Here is a 21,725-nt window from a genome sequence, read left to right on the forward strand (position 1 = left end):
TGATGATGTATCTTCACGGACAAAATTTGACCCATCACAATCAGTGCTTCACGATGCGGACTTGTATGTCCTGTAAGTCGTGGCTTCTTTGTCCCATGTTATGTAACTTACACTGACCGTGATTCGCAGCTGGTATGCACTCTTTGAGTATTTGTCTCTTGGCCCGGTTCGACGCTACGCTTGGATTTTTGGTCTTGTTTTCTGTGTCTGGTTAGGGCTTTGGTTGTTGGTTCGCTGGGCAGAGAGACGAGTCTATTATAGTCGCTAGCGTTAGACATAAATGTCCATCACATTTTTCTAGCAACTGGGTATACTAGAACGATTCCATCAGATATAGAGTTGCTAACCGATATGTAGGTAAATTTACCACTGGCTTACGCCGTGCCAGGCTCCAGTTAAGATAAATTCAGAGGGAAATAATTTACAGTATAAGTGAACTTGTTCAGTCTCTTATTCCATCGATGTACTAAACAACTTGAAACAGATAGTCCAAATACAGAGAGCCCTCAAGCAGAGCTATGGGGAACAAGCCACAAAATTGCAAGCCTAAATTTAGTCCAGCACCGTTATCATAACAACCTACAGGAATACTGCCGGGTAGCAAACATGTACATGATCTGGCTGATGGAAGACGACATTTCTCCAACCAACGTACTGGTCCCAACAGATGTTTTCATGATCCCACCCGTACAGTATGCACTCAAATTTTGGCAAGCCTCGCAGACCTTAAGACTGGGAGAAATGCACACGGACTGTTTTGATCTCCGTATAATTATCCAGAGCATAGGCGCCTAGCTCTCGACCCAACCCGGACTCCTTGAATCCACCAAATGGCATCTGGTAGTGGAGGGTGTTGTAATTGTTAACCCAAACAGTTCTGTCATAAATGAATTGTCAGTGCAAATTCGAAGGATTCGTGTTCGTGTAGACGAGAAAAAGACCTACCCGGCTTTGATTGCATTGGATACTCTGATAGCGGCGTTGATATTTGTAGTATGAACAGCCGCGGCAAGACCTGTTTTCTATCGGTTAGCAATGTTACAATTCGGTGCAAGCGGTAGGGAAAAAAGAAGAGGGTTCCTCACCATAGTTAGTTCTATTGGCTAGATCAATGGCTTCCTCTTCACTGCGGACCTTCTGTACTGTACATACGGGTCCAAATATCTCCTCCCTCACAATCGCCATCTTTTCGGTCACGTCGGCAAAAATGGTGGGTTGGATGTAATATCCTTCGTTACCATGTCGGTTACCACCTGTTATGACCTTTGCGCCGCAGCTCTTTCCATCTTCGATGTAGCCCATGATCCTGTCATACTGGAGCTGAGATACCTGGGGGCCTTGGAATGTTTCGGCGTGGAAGGGATCGCCGACTTTGTTCTGCTCAGCGCGTTTCTTGAAAAGCGCGAGAAATTTATCATAAATAGCCTCGTGGACAAGAATTCTGGAACCTGCGCAGCAGCACTGCCCGTGGTTGAAAAAAATGCCCAGGTTGACCCATTCAACTGCCTCTTCTAGATCCGCGTCTGGAAGAACAATATTAGGCGATTTGCCGCCAAGTTCGAGGGTCACCTTCTTCAAGTTGCTATTAGCAGCATCTCGCAGGATTTGGCGGCCCACTAGAGTTGACCCAGTGAAGGCGACTTTATCAACATCCATATGAGAGGCAATTGCCGCACCAGCTGTTTTTCCGAATCCCGAAATAATATTGATGACCCCAGGAGGGAAGCCGGCCTCTTTAATAAGAGCAGCCACATAAAGTGCCGACAAGGGCGTCTGCTCTGCGGTTTTAAGGACGACCGTGTTGCCTGTAGCGATAGCAGGGCCGATTTTCCACGCAAACATCAATAGCGGGAAGTTCCAGGGAATGATTTGGCCACAGACGCCTACAGGTTCATGTCGAGTATACGTCAAGCTACCAGAGTCAGTGTCGATAGTTTGGCCATAGATCTTGTCGGCCCAGCCACCGTAGTAGCGGAAACAACCCGCTGAAGCAGTCACGTCATTTCTGGCCATAGTTATGCTCTTGCCGTTGTCAAGCGCTTCAATTGCAGCTACTGTTTCGAGGTCGCGCTCCAGGAAGTCCGCCAGACGGACGAGTAAACGGCCGCGATCAGAGGGAGTGACGTGTTTCCATTCTCCTTCGAATGCTTTGCGGGCGGCTTTCACGGCAATGTCAACGTCCTTCTCGTCGCCCTCATGAACAGCCACTATGGGCTTCTCGTTGTGAGGGTTGATCGTTTGGAAGGTTCTACCTGCAACCCCGCGAACGAATTCATTGTTGATGAACAATCCCAAAGGTTGCTCATATTTGACCAACGGGGTCTCGATAGTTTGAAACAGGGCCATTGTGTAAAGAATATGTTTACCTAGGTAGTAGTATTTAAGAGAAGATATGTTGCTGGAAGAGAAGACAAATACACATTGAGATGAGTGGCTATTTATACAGCATCTATGGACAGGCCGCTAGAGTCGACTGGTCATGATAATCTCCAGGGTACCTATCCCTACCATGTAGTTCGGGGAAATGGACACGTTTGTCCGCACATTGTCCGCGTGGACGTTGCCCATAAAAAGGAATGTGAGGGTTATGCGGTTCCGCATCCTTGGAACGTATACCTTCACCCCGCATTATGAAGAATGAAGAATTCCTTCCATCCGGTGGATTGAGCTAAGCTTTGAACTAGTAGAAGCGGGGGACATGCTCTTTTTTAAAACATGTCGATTCAGATCACGATGCGAGTTATGGGGTAGATCTTAGAGCCAGTCTTTAGCAAAAGGATGATTTTTTGGGGGGCCATACAAAACAGAGGAATATATCGTAGACTCATTCCGGAGTGGATCATGGCTGACTGCCAAAAAGGGCCAATTTTTATTTTATACAATACTACTACTGTGTTTCAGCTATGGCATCTTGAATAATCGATTCATGGCCACGTAGTGATAGGTGTTGAAGTTGAGGTTTTATTTCGCAGTTACCTATTCCAATCAACTGAGTTATACAGGCGGCTACCCTATAACTAGGTACTTACTCTACGAGTAGTGTGGAGATGTTTTGAATGTAGCACTTCTCAATAACTAGCTAGACATGAATAAACACTACACATAATTGGGCTCCGTTAACAACATCAGGAAAGGTCATCATCTACACAACGTTAAAAACAAGAACACATCACAGCCTCAACTCTGGTTTCTGTCGGATTAGACCTAGATATCCCATAAAACCACAGCTTACTCTGGCATCTTAAGCACATAGCGCCCAGCAATCTGTCCCTTTTCTACTAAAAGTTAGAAACAGTGTCAATAAAACGGTGAAAAGGTTCATACATACCCATGAGATGGTAGATTTTCGGAAGATCCGCCAGGGGAGCTACCTTGAACGGGGCTTTGATCAAGCCTCGAGCAAAGAAGTCCAAAGCTTCCACACCATCCTGGCGGTTTCCAACGTAACTGCCCTTAATAGTGATCATACGAACGACGGCGTTGAAAACAGGCGCCTTTAGATACGCATCCGGAGGCAATCCAATGGCAACAATTGTTCCATGCGAACGAACATATTCGGCGGCCTGTTGGAAAGGCTTCTCCGAGACAGCCAGTAGTATAACTGCGTGAGCTCCAAGGCAGCCAGGAGTCGCTGCTTTGACGTCGGCTACCACATCTTTGGACTTGGTAAAATCCACATAGGCCTAGTTTTTTTTTTTCCCCAATTAGCATCCAACGAACAACCCCTTGTAGACTCGCAAAAAAGATATTGGTGGGAGTTCACGTTTCATACCTCGGCACCAAGCTGCTCACACATGGTCCTCTTTTCATCACCCCCATCTACAGCCACTACTCTGAGCCCCATGGCTTTCGCATATTGCTGGGCAAGGGATCCCAAGCCACCACCTGCTCCAACAATGGCAACTGTCTCGCCAGGTCGAGCTCCAGATTCCTTCAAGCCCTTGTAAACAGTAATACCAGCGCAAAGCACCGGTGCGACTGCGTCCAGGGGAACATTCTTTGGAATCTTCGAGGCATGAGCAGCCTTGGCAAGGGTATATTGCTGGAAGGTACCATCTACGGTATACCCAGAAAGCTCTGCATCAGCACATAGGGGTTCGTGAGATTGCCTGCAGAATTCGCAGTCCAAGCACGACCCGTTGAGCCACTTGACACCAGCGTGGTCGCCGATCTCGAATTCATGGACCAGAGAGCCCTTGGCCACGACCACCCCTGCGCCTTCGTGTCCACCGACAAGAGGCATTTTGACGGGGAGGGGCCAGTGACCCATCATGGCATGCAAATCGGTATGGCAAACGCCAGAATAGAGGATCCTGACCAAGATCTGGTCGGGGCCCGGTTTGGGAACTGGTATCTGCTTGTATACAAGCGGACCTCCGACCTCCTCGGCCACTTGAGCCCACTGACATTCAGGAAGAGACATGATTGTTGTGATTAAGTCAAGTGATTGAATATGTGTGAAATGGAATAACAAAAGAAGAAAACCAAGTTCTTGCTTGAGGTCGAGAAGCGTGAGGAAGGCATCTTATATAGTTGGTCTACGGGACACAGGAAGATACCTGGTAAGATGGCATCTATGGAGCAAGCTAGAATAACATCGCAAGTGGCCCTTGCTTTCAATTCTGTTACATCTCGTAAAACTTTTTTTTTTTTGCCCCAAGTGAGTTTCTGTATGCGGAGTATATGCGGGGGAAGCTTCGTGCGGCTGCGCATCAAACGATTACGGAGTATTCCCCCGCATACCCCGTAAAGTCCTGATTAGCTTAAAATCTTTTTTGTATGGCTTATAACATAATCTACACCTACTATGCAATATATGCATTTGGGAAATGTGGTTGTCGGAGCGCCGTTCGACGATTTGCCGTCGGCCGACCGGGGGCGGTTTGATGATTGGTCATGTGTTGCTCGGATCCAGACGTGTGGAGGGAGTGGTTCCAACATCAACATCACTACATAATAGAAGCTAATTGAGATACGAACCAGCTGTCAGTACCAAAAGAGCGAATCAACGTCGTGACATCAGGACTGAGATGTCGCTTGCCCTTACCATTCCTGTCCATAGCTGTGCAGTCATGCGGTTCCGCATGAAAATCCAATCCGCATGTCCGAACCACACAGCTCGCTTCGATTGCAGCGGCTAACCATGGACTTTGTTCAAGTGAATACGACATGGAAGGTCCATCCGTTGTCAGAAACATACCACCACCGAAGATCGAGTTTCCAAATGTCTCTGCAAAGCCTCTGTGGTTACCATTGAAGGGCAGACCCAGTGTGCAATGAACATGGTCCGTCCTCTGCCTACAGCAGTTGCTCGTGAAGGCAATACGCTGGACGGAGTCAAACTCACTCATTCCTCTCTGCCACGCGTCACTCAGATCCTTCGGAAGCTGCCAGAGATTTAAAGATTCCCTGGGTCTCTCCTTGAAGATTTCTTGTCCGCCATAACCAAGATCTTCCCGCTCTTGACTTCTACTATTCTTTTCGGCTTCGCCAGCTAAACACAAAATCAAAATGAGTGCCTATATCAATCAAAATAACGAGTCAACGGGCTCGATCCATGAGAAAGACATTACGTCACATAATCTTTCTAGATCTGTGACTCTAACAGCGGAACAGTTTGAAAAACTGTATCTAGCTCCGATGATTCATGGCCAGCCTAAATTGACCAAGCAATTGGGAAATCCTACACCATTGTGAGCTCATTCCCTCTTAGCTGTATTTCAGGAACAGACGGGTCTTCTCTAACCATTGAAACCAAAATTTCCAGAGCATTAGGTGGATTCGTTATTACCACTACTCCGCTTTCGTGTGCTCTAATGGCCTGGAGAGGAGCTGGTGGAAACGGACTTGCCTTCATGTAAGATACTCAATACCAACTTCTAGGTTGACATTCTCCTAATGAACGTGAAAAGTGGGTCGTTTGTCTTCCTTGGTGGGCTTCTGGTACTCATCACAAGTATTCTTGAGTTCATTCTGGGGAACACGTTTTCATGCGTTGTGTTCGGTACAGTCGGTGAGTGCTACATCACCCTACATACATCACCTGTAGGGTGGAGGAGTTTGAAGTGGCTTTAGTTACTAATTCACCTGCTATAGGATCATTTTGGTTAGCATATGCAGCCACGATGATTCCCTCCTTCAATGCAGTTGGTGAGTTCCTGGAAGCTTGTTCATGTTATAAGGAGAATCCTCACACGTATACGCAGCACCGTATTCCGCAACCTTGAATAATACGGCTGCTGGGATGGCTAGCCCACAGTTCCAAGATACTTTCGGTAAGCATATATCCAGGCCGCTCTCAAATTATACTCCGAAATTCTGACGGGGACTCCAGCTTTCTTGTTTATAACTATGGCCATCCTAATGCTGGTCTTCTTAATCTGCTCAACACGAACCAACCTCGTATATGCGATTATATTTTTCTTGCTGATTCCAGTGTTTTGCCTCTTAGCAGCTGGTGACTGGACGTTGGCTGAAGGAAACGAGGATGCTAGTGTGCGATGCATTAAAGTAAGTAGTTCCCCCCGTTCTTGCCACGCAAGACACGAAATATAAGTTCCTAATTCATATATACTTTCTTCACAGGGAGCTGGAGCTTTACTATTCGCCTCTAGTCTACTTGGTTTTTATCTATTGACTTCCGTGCTTCTTGAGTCTCTGCAATTCCCATTCAGACTCCCCGTTGGCGACTTGTCGGGACTCTGGACTTGTAAAGGACGCAAGTAAGCTTCCGCTTAGAAAGACGCCAGTAGCTTAAAACCCTTTGCCTGACTTTTTAATTCCAGGAGACATGGTGCAGACTCAGCCAATACTCGTGCAAACTCGGGTAATATTGGAGATGAAAACGCTTGAAAAGGTGCCATCACTGGCCGATTCGGAATTTCGCCCCTCCCCTTTTTTCGTCCGGCGGGGTATGAGAAGGATATCTATATATCCATCTCTGTCCAGGGCGATTGTTCATATCGTGTGCCGCTTGTATGCTAAGGGTTCGGCATCAAATAATCGAGGATCATGTTATGTGGATTTGTGCAATCAAACAAACTGATTGAATTAGGAAGCTACCGACGTAAGTCTCAAAATTAAGATATTTTTAAATGATCTTATAAAAACATTAGAAAACTCATGTGTAGATCAAATTGCAAGATAGTCGAATCAATCTAAATAAGTCGAGACCAAAAGGGGGAAATGCGAATACAATCGGTGATTATATCCTGATTCCTGCAGTGGATGCGTGTCCAGTCTATTGACATGCCTATCAAAGGTCACCAGTGATGACAGATAGCTCATAGACACCCTCGCCTTCAGGAAGAGAACTTCGAGCCCATATTTCAATTTCATCATCGTTGTACAGCCACCAGAGCAGCTTAAAGTCAACCTTACCCCATCCTGGCCAATGCTCATTTACGAGGGACCTTTCATAAGTTGTAACAATTTTAACGAATCCAATATATTCGTATTCGCCCCATTTGATTTTCATCCCCTCCTTAGGCTCTGGAGCGTTGAGGATGGATTGAAAGACCTCATCATCAATCAAAATACAGTACGCACCATTGACCTCCCCCCCCAAAGACATTCCTGGCCCAGTTCTTCTGCTAGCTCCTCTCGCTTTTGGCAATATAGCTCGTATTTCCGAGCGGTCGTGATGCCGTCGTCGTCTGGATTTAATTCATCATCGCCCATTTCTGGAACGAGCATTTCTCGTTTAAAATCTTTCCGAATCTCATCAATAGACGCATTATTGAATTTTTCCTTGATCCCAGACCACAGTATTTGAGAGTTCGTCTCGATATGCTGGGTCTTTGCAGCTGAGCTCCATGTATCTTTCTAATTTCTCGAGCGCAGTGGACCATAGCTCATCAGATTGAGGGGTATTCACAGTCCAGGTAGATTGCGAAACCCCCACTATGTAAAATGTAAAACAGACGGTCAGTTTATAGACTGCAATAGAAGAATAGACGGCTATCAAGTCTTTCTATTTCTATCGCTCACCTGATATGGATCGACAGACTTGTCCATTTCTCTGTCGTGGAGTGACTCTGGAGGAGATCTTACTTTCTTGCGGGTATCATACCTATTAGAGGTGTTCCACCCAGGGCGACGGTGGAACTTTCGTGGAAAACCGAACTCTTTGAGATTAACTGGATCTAACATGGGTGTTGTAATACGTATACTCATACTAGTACTCGATTTTAAAGCTAAGCCTAATGAGGGGGTAAAAGTTCGTTGAGGCTTAGTTCTCCTTATATATTCGTAACTTCCCACGTAGTAGCGGGTGTAGTTCCCTAGTTAGGCTCGAAATTTCCTGTGCATCCGATCTGCAAAATTGAAAATAACCACCATATTCTACATTAGGCTTAGGGAATCTGCTGCCTACGTCCTCATCACCCTCATCACCTTCATAACCCCGTCTGTGCCAACATCATCCTGAGCAGGCTACCTCGCTCAAATGAGCTTCTGTTCCCATATGAACATACCGTATTCCCACGTGGGTTCATTTTCTGCGGCTTTGGGCACATGTTACTTTATAAATACACGCTTATTTCTTATTGGTTAGGGTAGTATATCTTATTTCGATTTCTCATCAACACGTCCCAACAGGCATGCGTTCTACTCGCTATCCCTACATGTAATCTTCGGGCTGTCACGTTTTTCTCCGTGGGTGGCTGTGTTCTTTGTAGAGTTTAAATGTGTGTACATACTACGTAGTTACCTACTATGTATACTACGTACAAAAGCTCATACAGGAGCTTATATAGTGGCTTGTATAGGGGCTTATGCAGGGGCTTAGGGGATCCTGTATGAGATTAACTAGTTAACTATCATAGTATAGTTAGGAGCTTATTTCGAGATATAGTCACATGCTACTTTTAGATTAGATCAATAATACTAAATGTATCGCTAGTACTGACCAATAATATTGACGCTTATAGAAATTTAGTAGCCAATAGGATTCACTTATCTAGATATAACCCGATTACTTACTACGGAGTAAGTTAACTTAGTTAACTAAGTTAGTTGTCGGATCCAAGCAATAAAAGTACGTCCGGGATGTGCGGAAATGTCAACTTTGTAAAATACGAATTATGAACACAACGCAAGCATAGTCTACCATAATATTGAGAGTTTGAGACGGGTCAGGCTAATGTCGCAATGGCAGCTTGGATGGAAGAAAAATCGTGGTTAGCCCTTTCTTCACTTTGGAGTACCACTTTTTGGTTGGATCCTGCATGCGTGTTTTCCATTAGAGGACAACTCACGATTCTACCTCTCGTTTGGTTGGCCATTTAAGGTCATGCTGGTAGTATGTTGGCTTCTGTATGGTCGAGATGAGCGGCCACGAACCAGACAAATTTAGTCGAATTAAGTTCGTTAAAAGATGAAGCAAATATCGCAGTGAATTGGGCCATGGGGCATTCTTGGAATAAGTATTTTTCAGGAGCACCTGTGATACATGAATTACAAATACTTATTCAGTGCCCAAAGGGCTTTCTCTCTATTAAGCCGATTGAAATCTCGTATATATCGTATTAAATTTAATCTATGTGATTCATGTGTCCCCAATACACCGACCCGCTCGCTTTTGGAGTTTAGCGTTGAGCCGCAAGGGGCTCCATCTCGAAAGAAGGCGTCTCTAGCGGTATCAGTCTACGTCCCAAGCAACTTGTGAAACCTCGATGAGACCTTTAATGATCGACGGGAGATGAGATTTGATCTACCTATTTCCAAAAGTAGGATGATTTCATTGCTTTATTTATATTTGTGTTTTCTATATATCCTCTATATTCCACGTTCATGTCCCGATATTCTTCATGTGCAAATCTTTACAGTAACTACTTCATTCATTCCTTTTGAATATACAACTCTTTCCATAACGGCTGGCCCGTTTCTTGATTTCGCTTCTTGACGCTCGTTGAACTGCAGCCACTCATTCATTTTGATCTCTCAACAAACCTACCGACGTTTTACCACCATGATTTCGGCTAAGCAAGCGATATTCGCTGGCTGTATCCTTTTCAGCACCGCAACAAATGTGCTATCCTTCCCTCTGACAACCCGCCAGCAGGCTATCTCTGATATAGATATATTGCAGTTTGCCTTGACGGTGAGTTTTTTTTTTCGCCCTCCCACCAGTGCAATATGGATATGGACAAGTCGGTTCTAATCAGCGATATAGCTCGAACATCTCGAGAACACCTTCTATAAACAGGCACTCTCTAAATTTTCGCAAGCCGATTTTACCAGTGCAGGCTTCAACGAGGCTTTCCTTATTAATCTGGAATTCATCGCTCACGATGAAGAACAGCACGTTGTCCTCCTGCAGTCAGCTATTTCACAAGCTGGAGCAGCCCCCGTGGCAAGTTGCCAATATAATTTCCCTATAACCGACGTAACAAGCTTTGTCAATCTTGCTACGGTCTTCGAAGGTGTGGGAGTATCGGCTTACTTGGGTGCCGCAACCGCCATCTCTTCAAAGGCGATACTTAATGTTGCTGCTGCCATTACTGTTTCCGAGGGTCTCCATCAAGCGATTCAGCGTGCTAGCATTCTCGATGTGGTATCTGCTAATATCGCCGGCACTCCTCTATCACCTAACGCCATATTCACCATTGCCAGCGCCTTTATCTCGAGCTGCCCTTCAACTAATGCTCCCTTGCCATTCAAGGCGTTCCCCGCACTGTCAGTCGATAATGTGTCGAACGCTGCCCAAACACTTATCGGTAACACTGTCGCGACACTTACCGTGGCTGGTGGGACTGCAATTCCTTCGCCTGCCTTCGTCACTTTTGTCAGCGGGCTTGATATAATCAGTGTACCCGCCCAGGTTTCTGGTAGTCAAGTTTCTGTGACAATCCCCCAGCAGGTCTCTGGTCAGGCATTCGGTCTCATAACAAGCGTGTCCATGAATGGCACTGGTACTATTTTTGATGACACTAAAGTGATCGCTGGACCAGCGATCATGGAAATTCAGCCACTCAAACCAACGATCGATTTCACTATTCTTTGATTGGGAAGCCGGTAGTGATTGGGGGAAGGAAATATAGTATTATCAAGCAGAAATGTTGTTAATATTAGAGCTTCGACCAATAAAAGACTCAACATTAGACTGATATTTGTTTGCAGCAAAGGTCTGTCTAGTTGAAATTCAAAAGATAGGATAAAAAAGATCATTGAATGTTCATCTGTATTGGAATCAGCTGCAAAGCTAGAAACATAAACGTCCCTAACTGCTGATGTAGACAGGAAGCTACCCAGGTCTTTCTCTCTGCCGGGCTACTTCCTCCTTCCATTTATCCCTACTATGTACAGGCTTATTATACTTCACTTTCAGGCCGGAAGATTGGACATCCTCGTGAAGTCTATCCAACCTATCCCATGGGTAAATTTCCCCTTCCTTGTCCATAACTCTAGGTGTAAACTCAATCCAAACCTCTTCAAGGCTATGACCTCGCGAAATAGCAGTCTGGGCAAGACGTCTCACCCATTCCTCTTCCTCGTGGTTAAAATCCGTCCATCTTTCTCTGAGAACTTTATGAAAAGGGCTGAAGTCCCATGTAAACTTTCGCAGTTTAGGCCCTAGTAATAAATCCGCATCATCTTCAGCCAAGTTCAAATTTGAACTCATTAGCCACCGAGGTAGATGAAGATGTTCCAGATTTGGGAATTTCCTTGCATCCAAAAGTGAATCCTTTGTCCTAGACGACAGTCGACCAATCCTGAGATATTTAAGTGTGTCTTGGTGGATTTGCAGCCAAGGTTGGATCATAGGAAAGCTGAGGTAGTTTATATCGTTATAACTTTTGCGAATTTCGAGTTCAGTAAGTGTTCGAGGCCAGGCAATTATTTGAGATTACATATGTGGTGTTGCATCACGTACACAGAGCGTAAGACTCGTGAATCAAGCCGTTCGTTGCTATTCATACTATGTTAGCGTTCCCCCGCAAAAAAGAGGGTGTGTACTCGAACTTCGGATCTAACTATCCAAAAAATACCTTATCAAGAGAAGGAGTCCCGCAACTTTGACCATATGCAAGAATTTCCAACTTCTTCAATGAAGAACTATCAACCGCCTGAATGAATTCACTTTCTTTACACTCACGAAAGAGTCCGGGCACCTCATCTGAGCAGCGGAGGACCTCGAGTCGACCCAGATGCCGAGATACTAACCTCATAAGGTCCAACATATTATAGTTGAATGAAGGATGATCATCGTGCCTATGGTCATGATTTGGAATTTTGTTAACACCCTTCAATTGCGAGACATCGGACATTGCTCAGCCAAGTCAATAAGTCGACGATACGCCGATAATTGTTTTTTGAGATGCGGCAAATGTCGAGTTGAAGTTTACGACAATGCCTTCGGAGCGATGGATCATCTTGAAAGTGTGCATGGATGGCTCTTGATTGATGGAGAATCCCCACAGATTGAATGGTCTTGTTTTATCCAGATACAGTCAAAAAAGAAAGGACGTGATATTCGTCTAAAGCGCGTGCAAGTTAAGGAGATGTTCAGAAGCGAGCGATAATCATTGTAGTCCCAGATTCTGCGCTGATAGAGTATGCGAGTAGGATCACGAAAACAGGCGTCTGAAATGATTGAGCCAAGTATTTCATTTGGTAGTCGAAGAATCGCTGGGAGATAGCTTTGAGCAGCTTCTCCCATCTTTTTCTTCAATAGAGGCAACCAGTACCTGAGTAAGAAGTCTATAAAGCATGGGAGGACATCAGGTTGAATTAGCCCTCACTACCGCCGTGCTGGGTGCTGGTAGTACTGTGCTTCACCGCCTGATAACCGTCTTGAATTCTATAATCTCTAATCTCGCGCTTATACGGATTTGGAAATAGAACTAGTCTATTTTAAATCGATTAGTCTCGCTTTTGGTGTGTTATTTGAGGTTGTGGAGATTTCGATCCGTGAGCAATCCCATACCAGGTATTCGGGGCTGGCCTAGGGCAATTAAACCGCAGGGTGGGTAAGTACAGCATGATTTAGACCAGGATATTACCATTACTGCGCATGTACTATGAGTATTTCACTCTTGTATCTAGGCACCTTAGTTGTTCCTGCATAATTTATATAAATATCTGTTTTCGTACTACAACCGATCCGACAGGTCAAACAAGAGGAACGAGAGAATCAAATAATCACGCACTCCATATGCATATTATCGGTGCACGCCCTTTTCAAACATAGCCAACTGCGGGTTCCGATCCTTTTATAGAGAAATTCTTAATAAAAAAACATCCGACAATGTTTCAATTGGATGCCAGTATGTGGTCACAAATCATATGAATCATACATTTGCCGCTACCCAGCGCTCGGTGGCATGCTCGACTCGACTACGTATCAGTAACTGGTACTATGAGCAGTATAGCAAATCCGTGCTCCGTAGTGTGAATAGCCCCCGGCCTTTCAACAACCCGGTGGAGTCATGTGAGTCCTGGAAGGACCAATGATACAGAAGTACAGTACTATGCCATACTCTGTAGTCGTAAGTTACTTACTCGCCCTCGTTGTTTCTGGCCAGCCAAAGCACAGAAACCCACTTTTACCCCGTATACCCGGTAGTAGCCTCTCTGCGGGGTTTCCAGGTTGGATCCGGAAGTATCCATAGGGGGCTACGGATTGGGTAAAACGTGGGGGCTTTTGATCTTACCCAGCCTCGGCCACTTCCCCCACAAAATCTTCTCAAATCGGCGTAGTTAAATGTAAGTTACCTATATCTGTGCTCTATCTCGAGGCAAAAGCCTTCCTTCAATACAGCATTGGCAGACGCTGCAGAACATCCATCTACGACGCCAGTTTCCCCGCCATGGAGGGGCCTGTCCGGCGCCAACTTCACAGCTGTGATCCATGCCGCAAAGGCAAAAGGCGCTGTAATGCACCGGTGTGTGTGTGTGCGAGAGAGCATCTTACCATCATGTCTGCAGAAGCTGACCTGATCCCACTGCCCAGAAAACCAGGAAGGAAACTGACTTCGTTGCGTGCTACAACTGCAAGAGATGGAAAAAGGAGTGTACGTTCAATTGGCTCTCTTCGAAGGAAGAGAGACAGACGAAACCCAAGGCTTACGCTTCAGAAACCCCGACAAGCAACCATCTCTCATCTACTGCAAGCTCATATGGCGTTATTCTGGATGAACTGCCTCGCCCATCTTCGGACTGGTATTCCGTTCCTTCCAACCACGTGAACATACCTGCTTCGACAAATCCTGCGAATTTCACTTACGAGTTCTCTTCACACTCACAAGGAGCATCCTTTGACAGGTCAGAAGAAATAGGGTTGAGTGCGGATCAATCGGGAATTTCTGCTCGGGGCAGAGATATTCTATCCGACTGGCAGATTGGCACTACAACCGACCAATCCGAAGATGCTTTCAGGGAACTTGAATGCCTTTTCAGCTCTTCTGAGAATTTCTTCGATACCAGTGAGCAGCCTCAAGGAGATAACCATATTGATCTTAAATCTTCCTCAACGCCTCGCCTTAATACCCGAGCAATTCCATCAAGTTTCTGTTTTGCTTCTGAGAATGCAGCAAGTCGATACGCTTATTCCACCATGAGACGTAACTTGATCCGCATATACCATGACAGCATGGAAAACGCATTGTCGTGTTGGCTGACTGAGCACAACTGTCCTTACAGCGACTTTTTCAGCAGCGTCCTGCCAGATGACGAGACAGAAGAGTGGGGTCCTAACTGGTCCAACAGAATGTGTATCCGGGTTTGTCGGCTGGATCGTGCCTCGTCCTCAATACGTGGCAGGGCCTTGAGTGTGGAAGAAAATAAAACCGCCGACCGAGTACTTCATCTAGCCATCATGGCGTTCGCCTCGCAATGGACTCAAAACGCCCAGAAGGGTACAGGTTTATCCGTTCCAACGACAATCTCCCGTGATGAGAGGGCAATCCGAGAGTACGTCTGGAATGAAGCTCGCCACGGCTTGGAGCACTCGGCCAGTATCCCTTCTTTCCGGATTATCTTTGCAAACATTATCTTCTCTCTCACCCAAAGCCCCCTGGACATTAGGCAAGATAAAGGGCTAGACCAACTTTTGGAAAATGACTGTGCTCCAACATTTATGGAGACCGCTAACCGCCAATTATTCACTTTTCGCTGTAAATTTGTTAGATTGGCACGGGAAGCCCATCCAAAGGTGAATAAGTCTCAAGCGACATCAATCGGATCCACATTTATCGATGAATCGGAAAGGCTAAAGCGTCTACAAGTCGATCCGATTCTCAACAGCTACGAGAATCGCAGTACGCTATGTCTTTTATTCTGGCTGGGCGTCATGTTTGACACGTTGAGTGCAGCCATGTATCAGCGGCCAGTGGTGGTATCAGATGAGGATAGTCAAATTGCATCGGCATCGCCGGCAATGCTTGATTCTGAACAGCTTAGCTTGACAAGGATTCCGCAAAGCGATATCCACAAGAAGCAACAGGACGTGTGGGGAGAATTTTTCCTTTATCCCGGCAAACTCAGCGGCGCTCAGCCAAGATGGCCATGCTCCTACAAAGAGGCTGCAGCCGTGCTTTCCGAGGCAACCCCCGTGAAAGTCTTACTCTACCGTCGCGTTACTCAGCTGCAAACCCTCATATATAGAGGGGCCAGTTCTGATGTCATTGAAGAGGTCATCAAGAAGACCCTCCTGGTATATCAACATTGGAACCGTACCTATCTAAGATTTATGCTCGACTGCAGTGAAAACCACGATTTTCTACCTTCTCGCATTCAGTCATGGTATGTTATTCTCGACGGCCATTGGCATCTAGCTGCCATGCTTCTGGCAGACACGATAGAGAGCATTGACAACGGAGGACTTGGCTCCGAAAGTGAGGGCAAGGCTCGAATGGCTGTTGGATTCGTCTCGAAGCTAAGGACAGAGCATGCGCTTATGGTTAGCAAACTTGTTCACGCGTCACTCTATAGGCAGAACCCATCCATGCATCTCCAATTCCACGATTCGCTCAATGAAGTCGCATTCCTGGTGGAGCCCTGGACTATTGTTTTGATTCATTCATTTGCAAAAGCGGCATATATCCTTCTAGAAAGCTTGGATATTGCTGACAAAAACAGTGTGCAAGCCGATCCCTTCCTGAGAGGATGTGAAGATTGTATCCGCGCGCTTGAATATCTTGGGAGAAAGTCAGACATGGCGTTCATGGTGGCTCGAAATATATCGATATCACTAGACTTGAAGCTTGCTCAGATGTCATGAGACATCGGGAGAGGGGGATGCTTCTGCTGATTGATTATGTAGGCAAAATCTCGGGTGGCAGTTTGAATAGTGTTAGGGTTGATGCTTTATATTCTGCTTGGTATTTAAAGGTATACCAAAGTTTTCACTGCGTATTTGTATCTGAAATTTACCTAGGTACTCATTTCGCTGCAAGCAATCGAGCAAGAGATTTCGTATTCATAGAACAACTTTTAAGTGCACCTAAATTGATATACCACCACCAGGCTGGGAAGAGAACTGGTTAGCTAAGGGACGCACCACTGGCCTCACTCTTCCCCCTTATTCTTAAGTAAATTGACTGTAAGTATTTAGGAACTTACTTAGGTCGACAGTCCTTTTCTTCCCCATAATCTCAAGGCTACTTATCACTAGACCGCTGGAAAAGTCGAAAATTGCGTGTACTACGTCGAAGCTCCCGTATATGAATCCTGTATTTAGATATCAAAGAGACCATAAAATACAGTCTAACACTCTCCCTCTAATGAAAACCTTCCCACTTAATCTGACTCAAATATGTGGTCTGTGTGGTCTGTTGTTGTCTCTAAGGCAATGAATGAATCTTCATGTCGGTTCCCGAACAAAACCTGTGAGAGTTCATGGTCCCCTCTCGACGTGCTCCGACACAACCTCTGTCGCCAGCTTCTTCTCATCCGAATTTCTCGCAATCAAGAAACTAATCAAGCCAACATCACGCTGCGCTTCAGCCAACATCCTTGCATCCTCCTCACCGGTATGGCTCTTGAAGACTCGATCCATCTCCTCTACAGTTGCATTCTTCGTCTCCGGGAGAGCAAACCAGACCCATACAATGCCAACGGCGAGGAAAACGGAGAAAAAGATTTACGTGCCCCAAGCCCATGCATCGAACATGGGTGGCACAAATAAGGCAATCGCAAAGTTGTTGATCCAGTTACTGAATGCACCGATTGAGGCTCCTTTGGCACGGATCGAGAGTGGGAAGATCTCCGAGACAAGTGTCCATGATACCGGGCCCCATGTGGCGCCGAAAGTGCCGATATATACCCAAATTAATGCTGTCCAAAAAAGTTAGCTTGTTCTCGTACGAATCAGGAAATTGAAGGAGAGACGGGAGGGGGTGCATACCAACTGCTGCCCAGCCTGGCATAGAGATTGTTAGTAAGTGTCTAAAGTCAAAAGCATAAAATCCATATGCTCCACATGAAAAAGATGCTTACCGGCTACGGCATGATGCTCCCAATCATGACGGAACTTGGCCACAATTACTCCCACAATGACCATGGCCGCGAACATCAAGCCAGACCCTGCTAGGAGCATAGGCTTCCTTCCTACTTTATCAATGACAAGCTGAAGAAAGACAATTAGTCGGCTGCCCTAGTGAATTTTCAACGAAACGATAGATGGAGTATTGGATTACCATTGCAGGAATTGTGCAGACGAAAAACACCACACCAGTAACGCCCGTTGCGAGCAAGGCAACGGTACCGGTGTTGAGACCTAGACTGACGAAGACCTCAGAGGCGTAATAGATGACTGTAGAGATTGGTCAGATATAATCATGCCTGGTTAATTACTGGTTAATCTTCAGACGGTATACTCACTGGAATCAATTCCGCTCCACTGCTGAAAAAACATAACCAACCAAGCCGTAGCAACACGTTTGAAATTGTCCTTTGTCCGAACACAGTTCACATACTGCGCCAATTCCCTAAACAGCACATTCTGATTCTCCCTGGCAGCGAGATCCGGAAACGCTTTTGCAAAAGCCCGTTGCTCAAAAAGCGCCTCGGCTTGAATTTCCAGAAATTCCACTTGTACCATGGCATCATCGATGGGAAGTTTTCGAAGCCAAGCGAGTGTCTTTCTCGCTTCTTCTACTCGCCCTTTCTTGACCAGCCAGCGAGGAGAGAATGGCATCCACCAAATTCCGAGTGCAAGAAGGCAAGCCGGAATTCCTTGTATGATTGAAGGTAGCTGCCATGCGAGGTTTGATTGAGTGTCGCCGGTTCCGCCGATGTTATTGCTTCCGTATCCGATCCAGAAGGCGGACATCATGCCTAGGATGGTTGCGAATTGGTAGAATGAGACGAGTAAGCCACGTAGCTCGGGGGATGCTAACTCGGCATTGTAAAGTGGTCTTCAACGGGATGTCAATAAGAGTTTCTAAAGGCCACCCCACAAAGTTTGATATAATCAAGGATGTAGCCCAACGCCACTGAAAAGTCCCACACCAAGACCTGTAAAGAATCTGCCAGCATACAGAAGACTTGGATCTCCAGCATGCGCTCCGCAATATAAATAACTTCCCAGAATCACCCAGCAACATGCCATGAACATTGTGTACTTTCGCGAGAAGATTTCTCCCAGGATACCCGCTGATAAGGAACCGACAATACCACCCAGTTGTAGAACTGAGGTTAACCAACCCTGTGCACTGGACGAGTTCACGACCGAAGGGAAGTTTGTTTCAAATCTAGTCATTATAAATGACTCGCCTAGAACGCCTTGTTGGTAGCCATATTCAAAGCCAGCCACCGAACCTGGACGAAACGATGAGTTAGTTGCATGTTAGATGCTTCCTTTTCGAGAACGGCATGAATAGAAGATGGAAGACATAAAAACAGAGGTAGAGGACGTACGACGCAAAGAATGCTATCAAAAATATCTTCTTATTCCGCAATGCTGTTTGCCATCGAGTCTTTTGTGCCTCTTGAACACGCCTGTCTGCAGTGACAGGGAAGTAAGTGTCGGCTTCTAAATCTGCCGGCATGTTTGCATAAGTAGTTTTTTCCCTTATAATGAACCTGGGCACGAGGTGGATACGAGATTTGGTTAAGATCAACAGGTCTAGTAACACGGAGGTCTATGGATTGTGGAATAGTTTGCATATATCGTGGGATCTCGTGTGACTTTATAGCCTGGTCTTTCTTTTGCATGCCTTAAAGTGCGGAGAGATTGCTCGCCATGCAGCATTAGTTATGAACCATTCGTTTTTATTGGAGTGTTCAATTCTACTCATCCTGGACACAAGAGGGTCCGGCTATAGGTGATGGATCTCCTTTATCACCATCACTTGTCCCAATGTTTCAGGCTTGCTATAAGTAGGTCTCTCTACGTGATTTATATATCTATATGCATGGTTTGACATGAATATGACTTTCAATGTTCAAAACTTTAACGTTGTATGGATAAACCATCTCTTCATCTTATTCTCCAAAGGATTAAATCATACCCACCTAGGTAGTACGATTGTTCGCCATGTCACACGATACAGCGTACGGAATTCCAACATCCCGAAGGTTGGATTGATGTTAATTTCGATTCTCGTCGCCACGCTACTTGGTGGCATTAGAGTTGTGATCTGCAATCTTAATTACATATGTAACCTAGAGCCAAGCGGTCCAGACCAGTCAGTGCTTATACTTGCCTTCTTTGGCCGTAATTACAGACTAATGCATCTAATCTTGGGGTTTCCCCGCTTCTACATGTAACCCTGGGATCGTTGAGCGCCCTTGAAAAGCCTTGATCTGCAACAAGCGTAAAAGTCAATCCCAGGTTCAAGCCAAAATCGGGATGAAGCTAAATAGAGGGGTAAATATTTACCTTCCAAGGCGGGATTGAGAGTTACTTGGTGGGTTGGAAGGTGAGTGCTCTCATAAAAGCCCTGTAGCTGAGAAAGGAAACCCCAACATGGCAAGTCGATTCCATAGGTATTTTGAATGACTTTTATCTATCCAATTGCAGTACAGTTCACTATATGTCAACAGACCGTCCATATAACTCATCACAGTATCTCAATACTCAGCTCCGCACCAACACCTTGAATCCTCTCTACAAGGTCCGCACCCAGAAACGCGGGAGTCAAACATCCACCAGCAACACCACCCTCCAACTTCCTCGTATAAAGCAACGACGCAGCTCCCTGTGCCAGAAAAGCAGCCGTAGCCGTATACGGTCCCCCCGAAAACCGAACTCTTGCATAAGCTTTTGGAACCGTCGAGCCCGCTTCCGAGTCTGCCACCGCAAGAGCTTCCATTTCTACTACGCTGTTCTTCTCTTTCTCCACATCGGGGCCATCACCAGGCTTCGGAAGAATCATTTTTGCGATTGCTCGCAATGGTGCGAGTGTGAACAGCAGGTTTATCCCGTGAGCTCTCAGGATATCCATAATTCCAGCTATTGTTGAGGAAACTTTGTTGTATTCACTGTACTGGAAGTTGGGTCCGTAATAGTTGCCTCCGTCAAGTAGACCCCATGTCCTATGGACAACAGCTCTATTCTGCAAATTGCTGAAGGAGCTTGGTGATAGCGTGCCGAGCAGGGGGTCATGTCGCATGCCAAAGAGATTGGTGGTATTCACGTATTGCTGGTGGCCCTTGACTGGTGACAAATACCATGGTTCCTCCGATTCCTGAATAGTCTTTGCATCGAGATTTGCTCTACCCAGTATTGACTTGACAGTCCCGCCACTGGGATCTGCTGGCATGCTGAGCACGGACAAAATGATCTCTTTGGTCTTGACAGATGAGCTTTTTGCGAGTTCGCCGACGGTGACCCATGTGAGAAGATCTTGGAAGGCGCTGAAGCAGCCGCAGGCGCTGATGATCTATTTCAATCATCAGTAAGTGGACTATTATTGAGAGAATAGCACTTACCGCAACGTTGGCCTGCTCGGCAGCTTGGTGGTACTTATCAATCCACTCTCGCAGATGTGCAATGGAGCCAGAACTGCGCGTCGATCAGCATTTGAATCGTTCCTGCGTCTCGGCTCACTCACGTATCAACATAATCCGTCCGACTCTCAATACACGCCTCAATCACATTCGCGCCAACTTCATTGTACGAAACCACACTAATGCAAACCTTTGCCCTCGCGACAAGAGCAGTAAGTTGTGCTTTGTCCTCAATGTCCACAATCTCGATTTCTGAGCAAGCAAGGTTTGTAAGCGTACACTTACTTCATGATAGTTAGATTTAGATCATACCTGGCTGCAATCTATCCTCTGATATATGCTTCAATTCGTCGGCAAGAGCATCAAGTTTTGCGCTGGATCGTCCTGCAATAGCCCATTTCAAGTTCGTGGGCAGGTTTTGCGCAATGTGGTACGCTGTGAGTCTGCCGGTATACCCTGTTGCGCCGACGAGGACAATGTCATATTCCCGGTGGTTCTTGGTTATCGCCATGTTTTCTTTTTCTGTTGTTTTGCTTTCTTATTTTACATAATATAGTTGTTATTCGGTTGTTGAGGTTGAATTAGAATTTTACTCAGCGTGGATTTATGGGGTTGAGAATTCGGAGGGCGGCATGATTATACGGAATGCGGAGAGTTGGATCTACCGGTACCGTACATACCTACCATACTTAACAATGTACTAGGTAGGTACTACAGTCGGCCTGACTCTAGGATGGTTATTATTGCCCGGAGAGCTGGCAGTGGACAACATAGCTGAATAATCATTATTGACTGCTATCGGGATCGAGACAACTAGTAATGAATATCTA

At 45.8% G+C, this 21,725-nt stretch overlaps 8 protein-coding genes across 8 annotated transcripts; 3 read left to right on the top strand and 5 right to left on the bottom strand.

The window, feature by feature from the left end:
• Positions 1–726: 726 nt before the first annotated feature.
• EYB26_008793 (uncharacterized protein) lies at positions 727–2,346 on the bottom strand (the record flags this gene model as incomplete). Its single annotated transcript, XM_054268044.1, has 3 exons — positions 727–877; positions 946–1,015; positions 1,086–2,346. The coding sequence occupies 3 exons, from the start codon at positions 2,344–2,346 to the stop codon at positions 727–729; spliced, it is 1,482 nt and encodes a 493-aa protein (XP_054124019.1).
• Positions 2,347–3,228: 882 nt separating this feature from the next.
• On the bottom strand, positions 3,229–4,423 carry EYB26_008794 (uncharacterized protein; the record flags this gene model as incomplete). The annotated part of the gene is made up of 3 exons (XM_054268045.1): positions 3,229–3,275; positions 3,329–3,683; positions 3,773–4,423. The coding sequence occupies 3 exons, from the start codon at positions 4,421–4,423 to the stop codon at positions 3,229–3,231; spliced, it is 1,053 nt and encodes a 350-aa protein (XP_054124020.1).
• A 1,088-nt stretch (positions 4,424–5,511) lies between these two features.
• Positions 5,512–6,852, top strand: EYB26_008795 (uncharacterized protein; the record flags this gene model as incomplete). Its single annotated transcript, XM_054268046.1, has 8 exons — positions 5,512–5,693; positions 5,768–5,857; positions 5,913–6,013; positions 6,097–6,150; positions 6,207–6,275; positions 6,335–6,510; positions 6,586–6,722; positions 6,786–6,852. 8 exons carry the CDS (start codon positions 5,512–5,514, stop codon positions 6,850–6,852), a joined length of 876 nt encoding a protein of 291 aa, XP_054124021.1.
• A 3,118-nt stretch (positions 6,853–9,970) lies between these two features.
• On the top strand, positions 9,971–11,005 carry EYB26_008796 (uncharacterized protein; the record flags this gene model as incomplete). The annotated part of the gene is made up of 2 exons (XM_054268047.1): positions 9,971–10,102; positions 10,175–11,005. 2 exons carry the CDS (start codon positions 9,971–9,973, stop codon positions 11,003–11,005), a joined length of 963 nt encoding a protein of 320 aa, XP_054124022.1.
• Positions 11,006–11,245: 240 nt separating this feature from the next.
• Positions 11,246–12,025, bottom strand: EYB26_008797 (uncharacterized protein; the record flags this gene model as incomplete). Its single annotated transcript, XM_054268048.1, has 3 exons — positions 11,246–11,795; positions 11,876–11,911; positions 11,991–12,025. The coding sequence occupies 3 exons, from the start codon at positions 12,023–12,025 to the stop codon at positions 11,246–11,248; spliced, it is 621 nt and encodes a 206-aa protein (XP_054124023.1).
• A 1,786-nt stretch (positions 12,026–13,811) lies between these two features.
• Positions 13,812–16,222, top strand: EYB26_008798 (uncharacterized protein; the record flags this gene model as incomplete). Its single annotated transcript, XM_054268049.1, has 2 exons — positions 13,812–13,886; positions 13,955–16,222. The coding sequence occupies 2 exons, from the start codon at positions 13,812–13,814 to the stop codon at positions 16,220–16,222; spliced, it is 2,343 nt and encodes a 780-aa protein (XP_054124024.1).
• Positions 16,223–17,083: 861 nt separating this feature from the next.
• Positions 17,084–18,274, bottom strand: EYB26_008799 (uncharacterized protein; the record flags this gene model as incomplete). The annotated part of the gene is made up of 5 exons (XM_054268050.1): positions 17,084–17,277; positions 17,348–17,362; positions 17,440–17,569; positions 17,640–17,755; positions 17,824–18,274. The coding sequence occupies 5 exons, from the start codon at positions 18,272–18,274 to the stop codon at positions 17,084–17,086; spliced, it is 906 nt and encodes a 301-aa protein (XP_054124025.1).
• A 1,732-nt stretch (positions 18,275–20,006) lies between these two features.
• On the bottom strand, positions 20,007–21,406 carry EYB26_008800 (uncharacterized protein; the record flags this gene model as incomplete). Its single annotated transcript, XM_054268051.1, has 4 exons — positions 20,007–20,828; positions 20,878–20,950; positions 21,000–21,147; positions 21,208–21,406. 4 exons carry the CDS (start codon positions 21,404–21,406, stop codon positions 20,007–20,009), a joined length of 1,242 nt encoding a protein of 413 aa, XP_054124026.1.
• Positions 21,407–21,725: the final 319 nt, after the last annotated feature.

This window comes from Talaromyces marneffei, chromosome 7 (assembly GCF_009556855.1).
Source record: "Talaromyces marneffei chromosome 7, complete sequence".
Lineage (NCBI taxonomy): Eukaryota > Fungi > Ascomycota > Eurotiomycetes > Eurotiales > Trichocomaceae > Talaromyces > Talaromyces marneffei.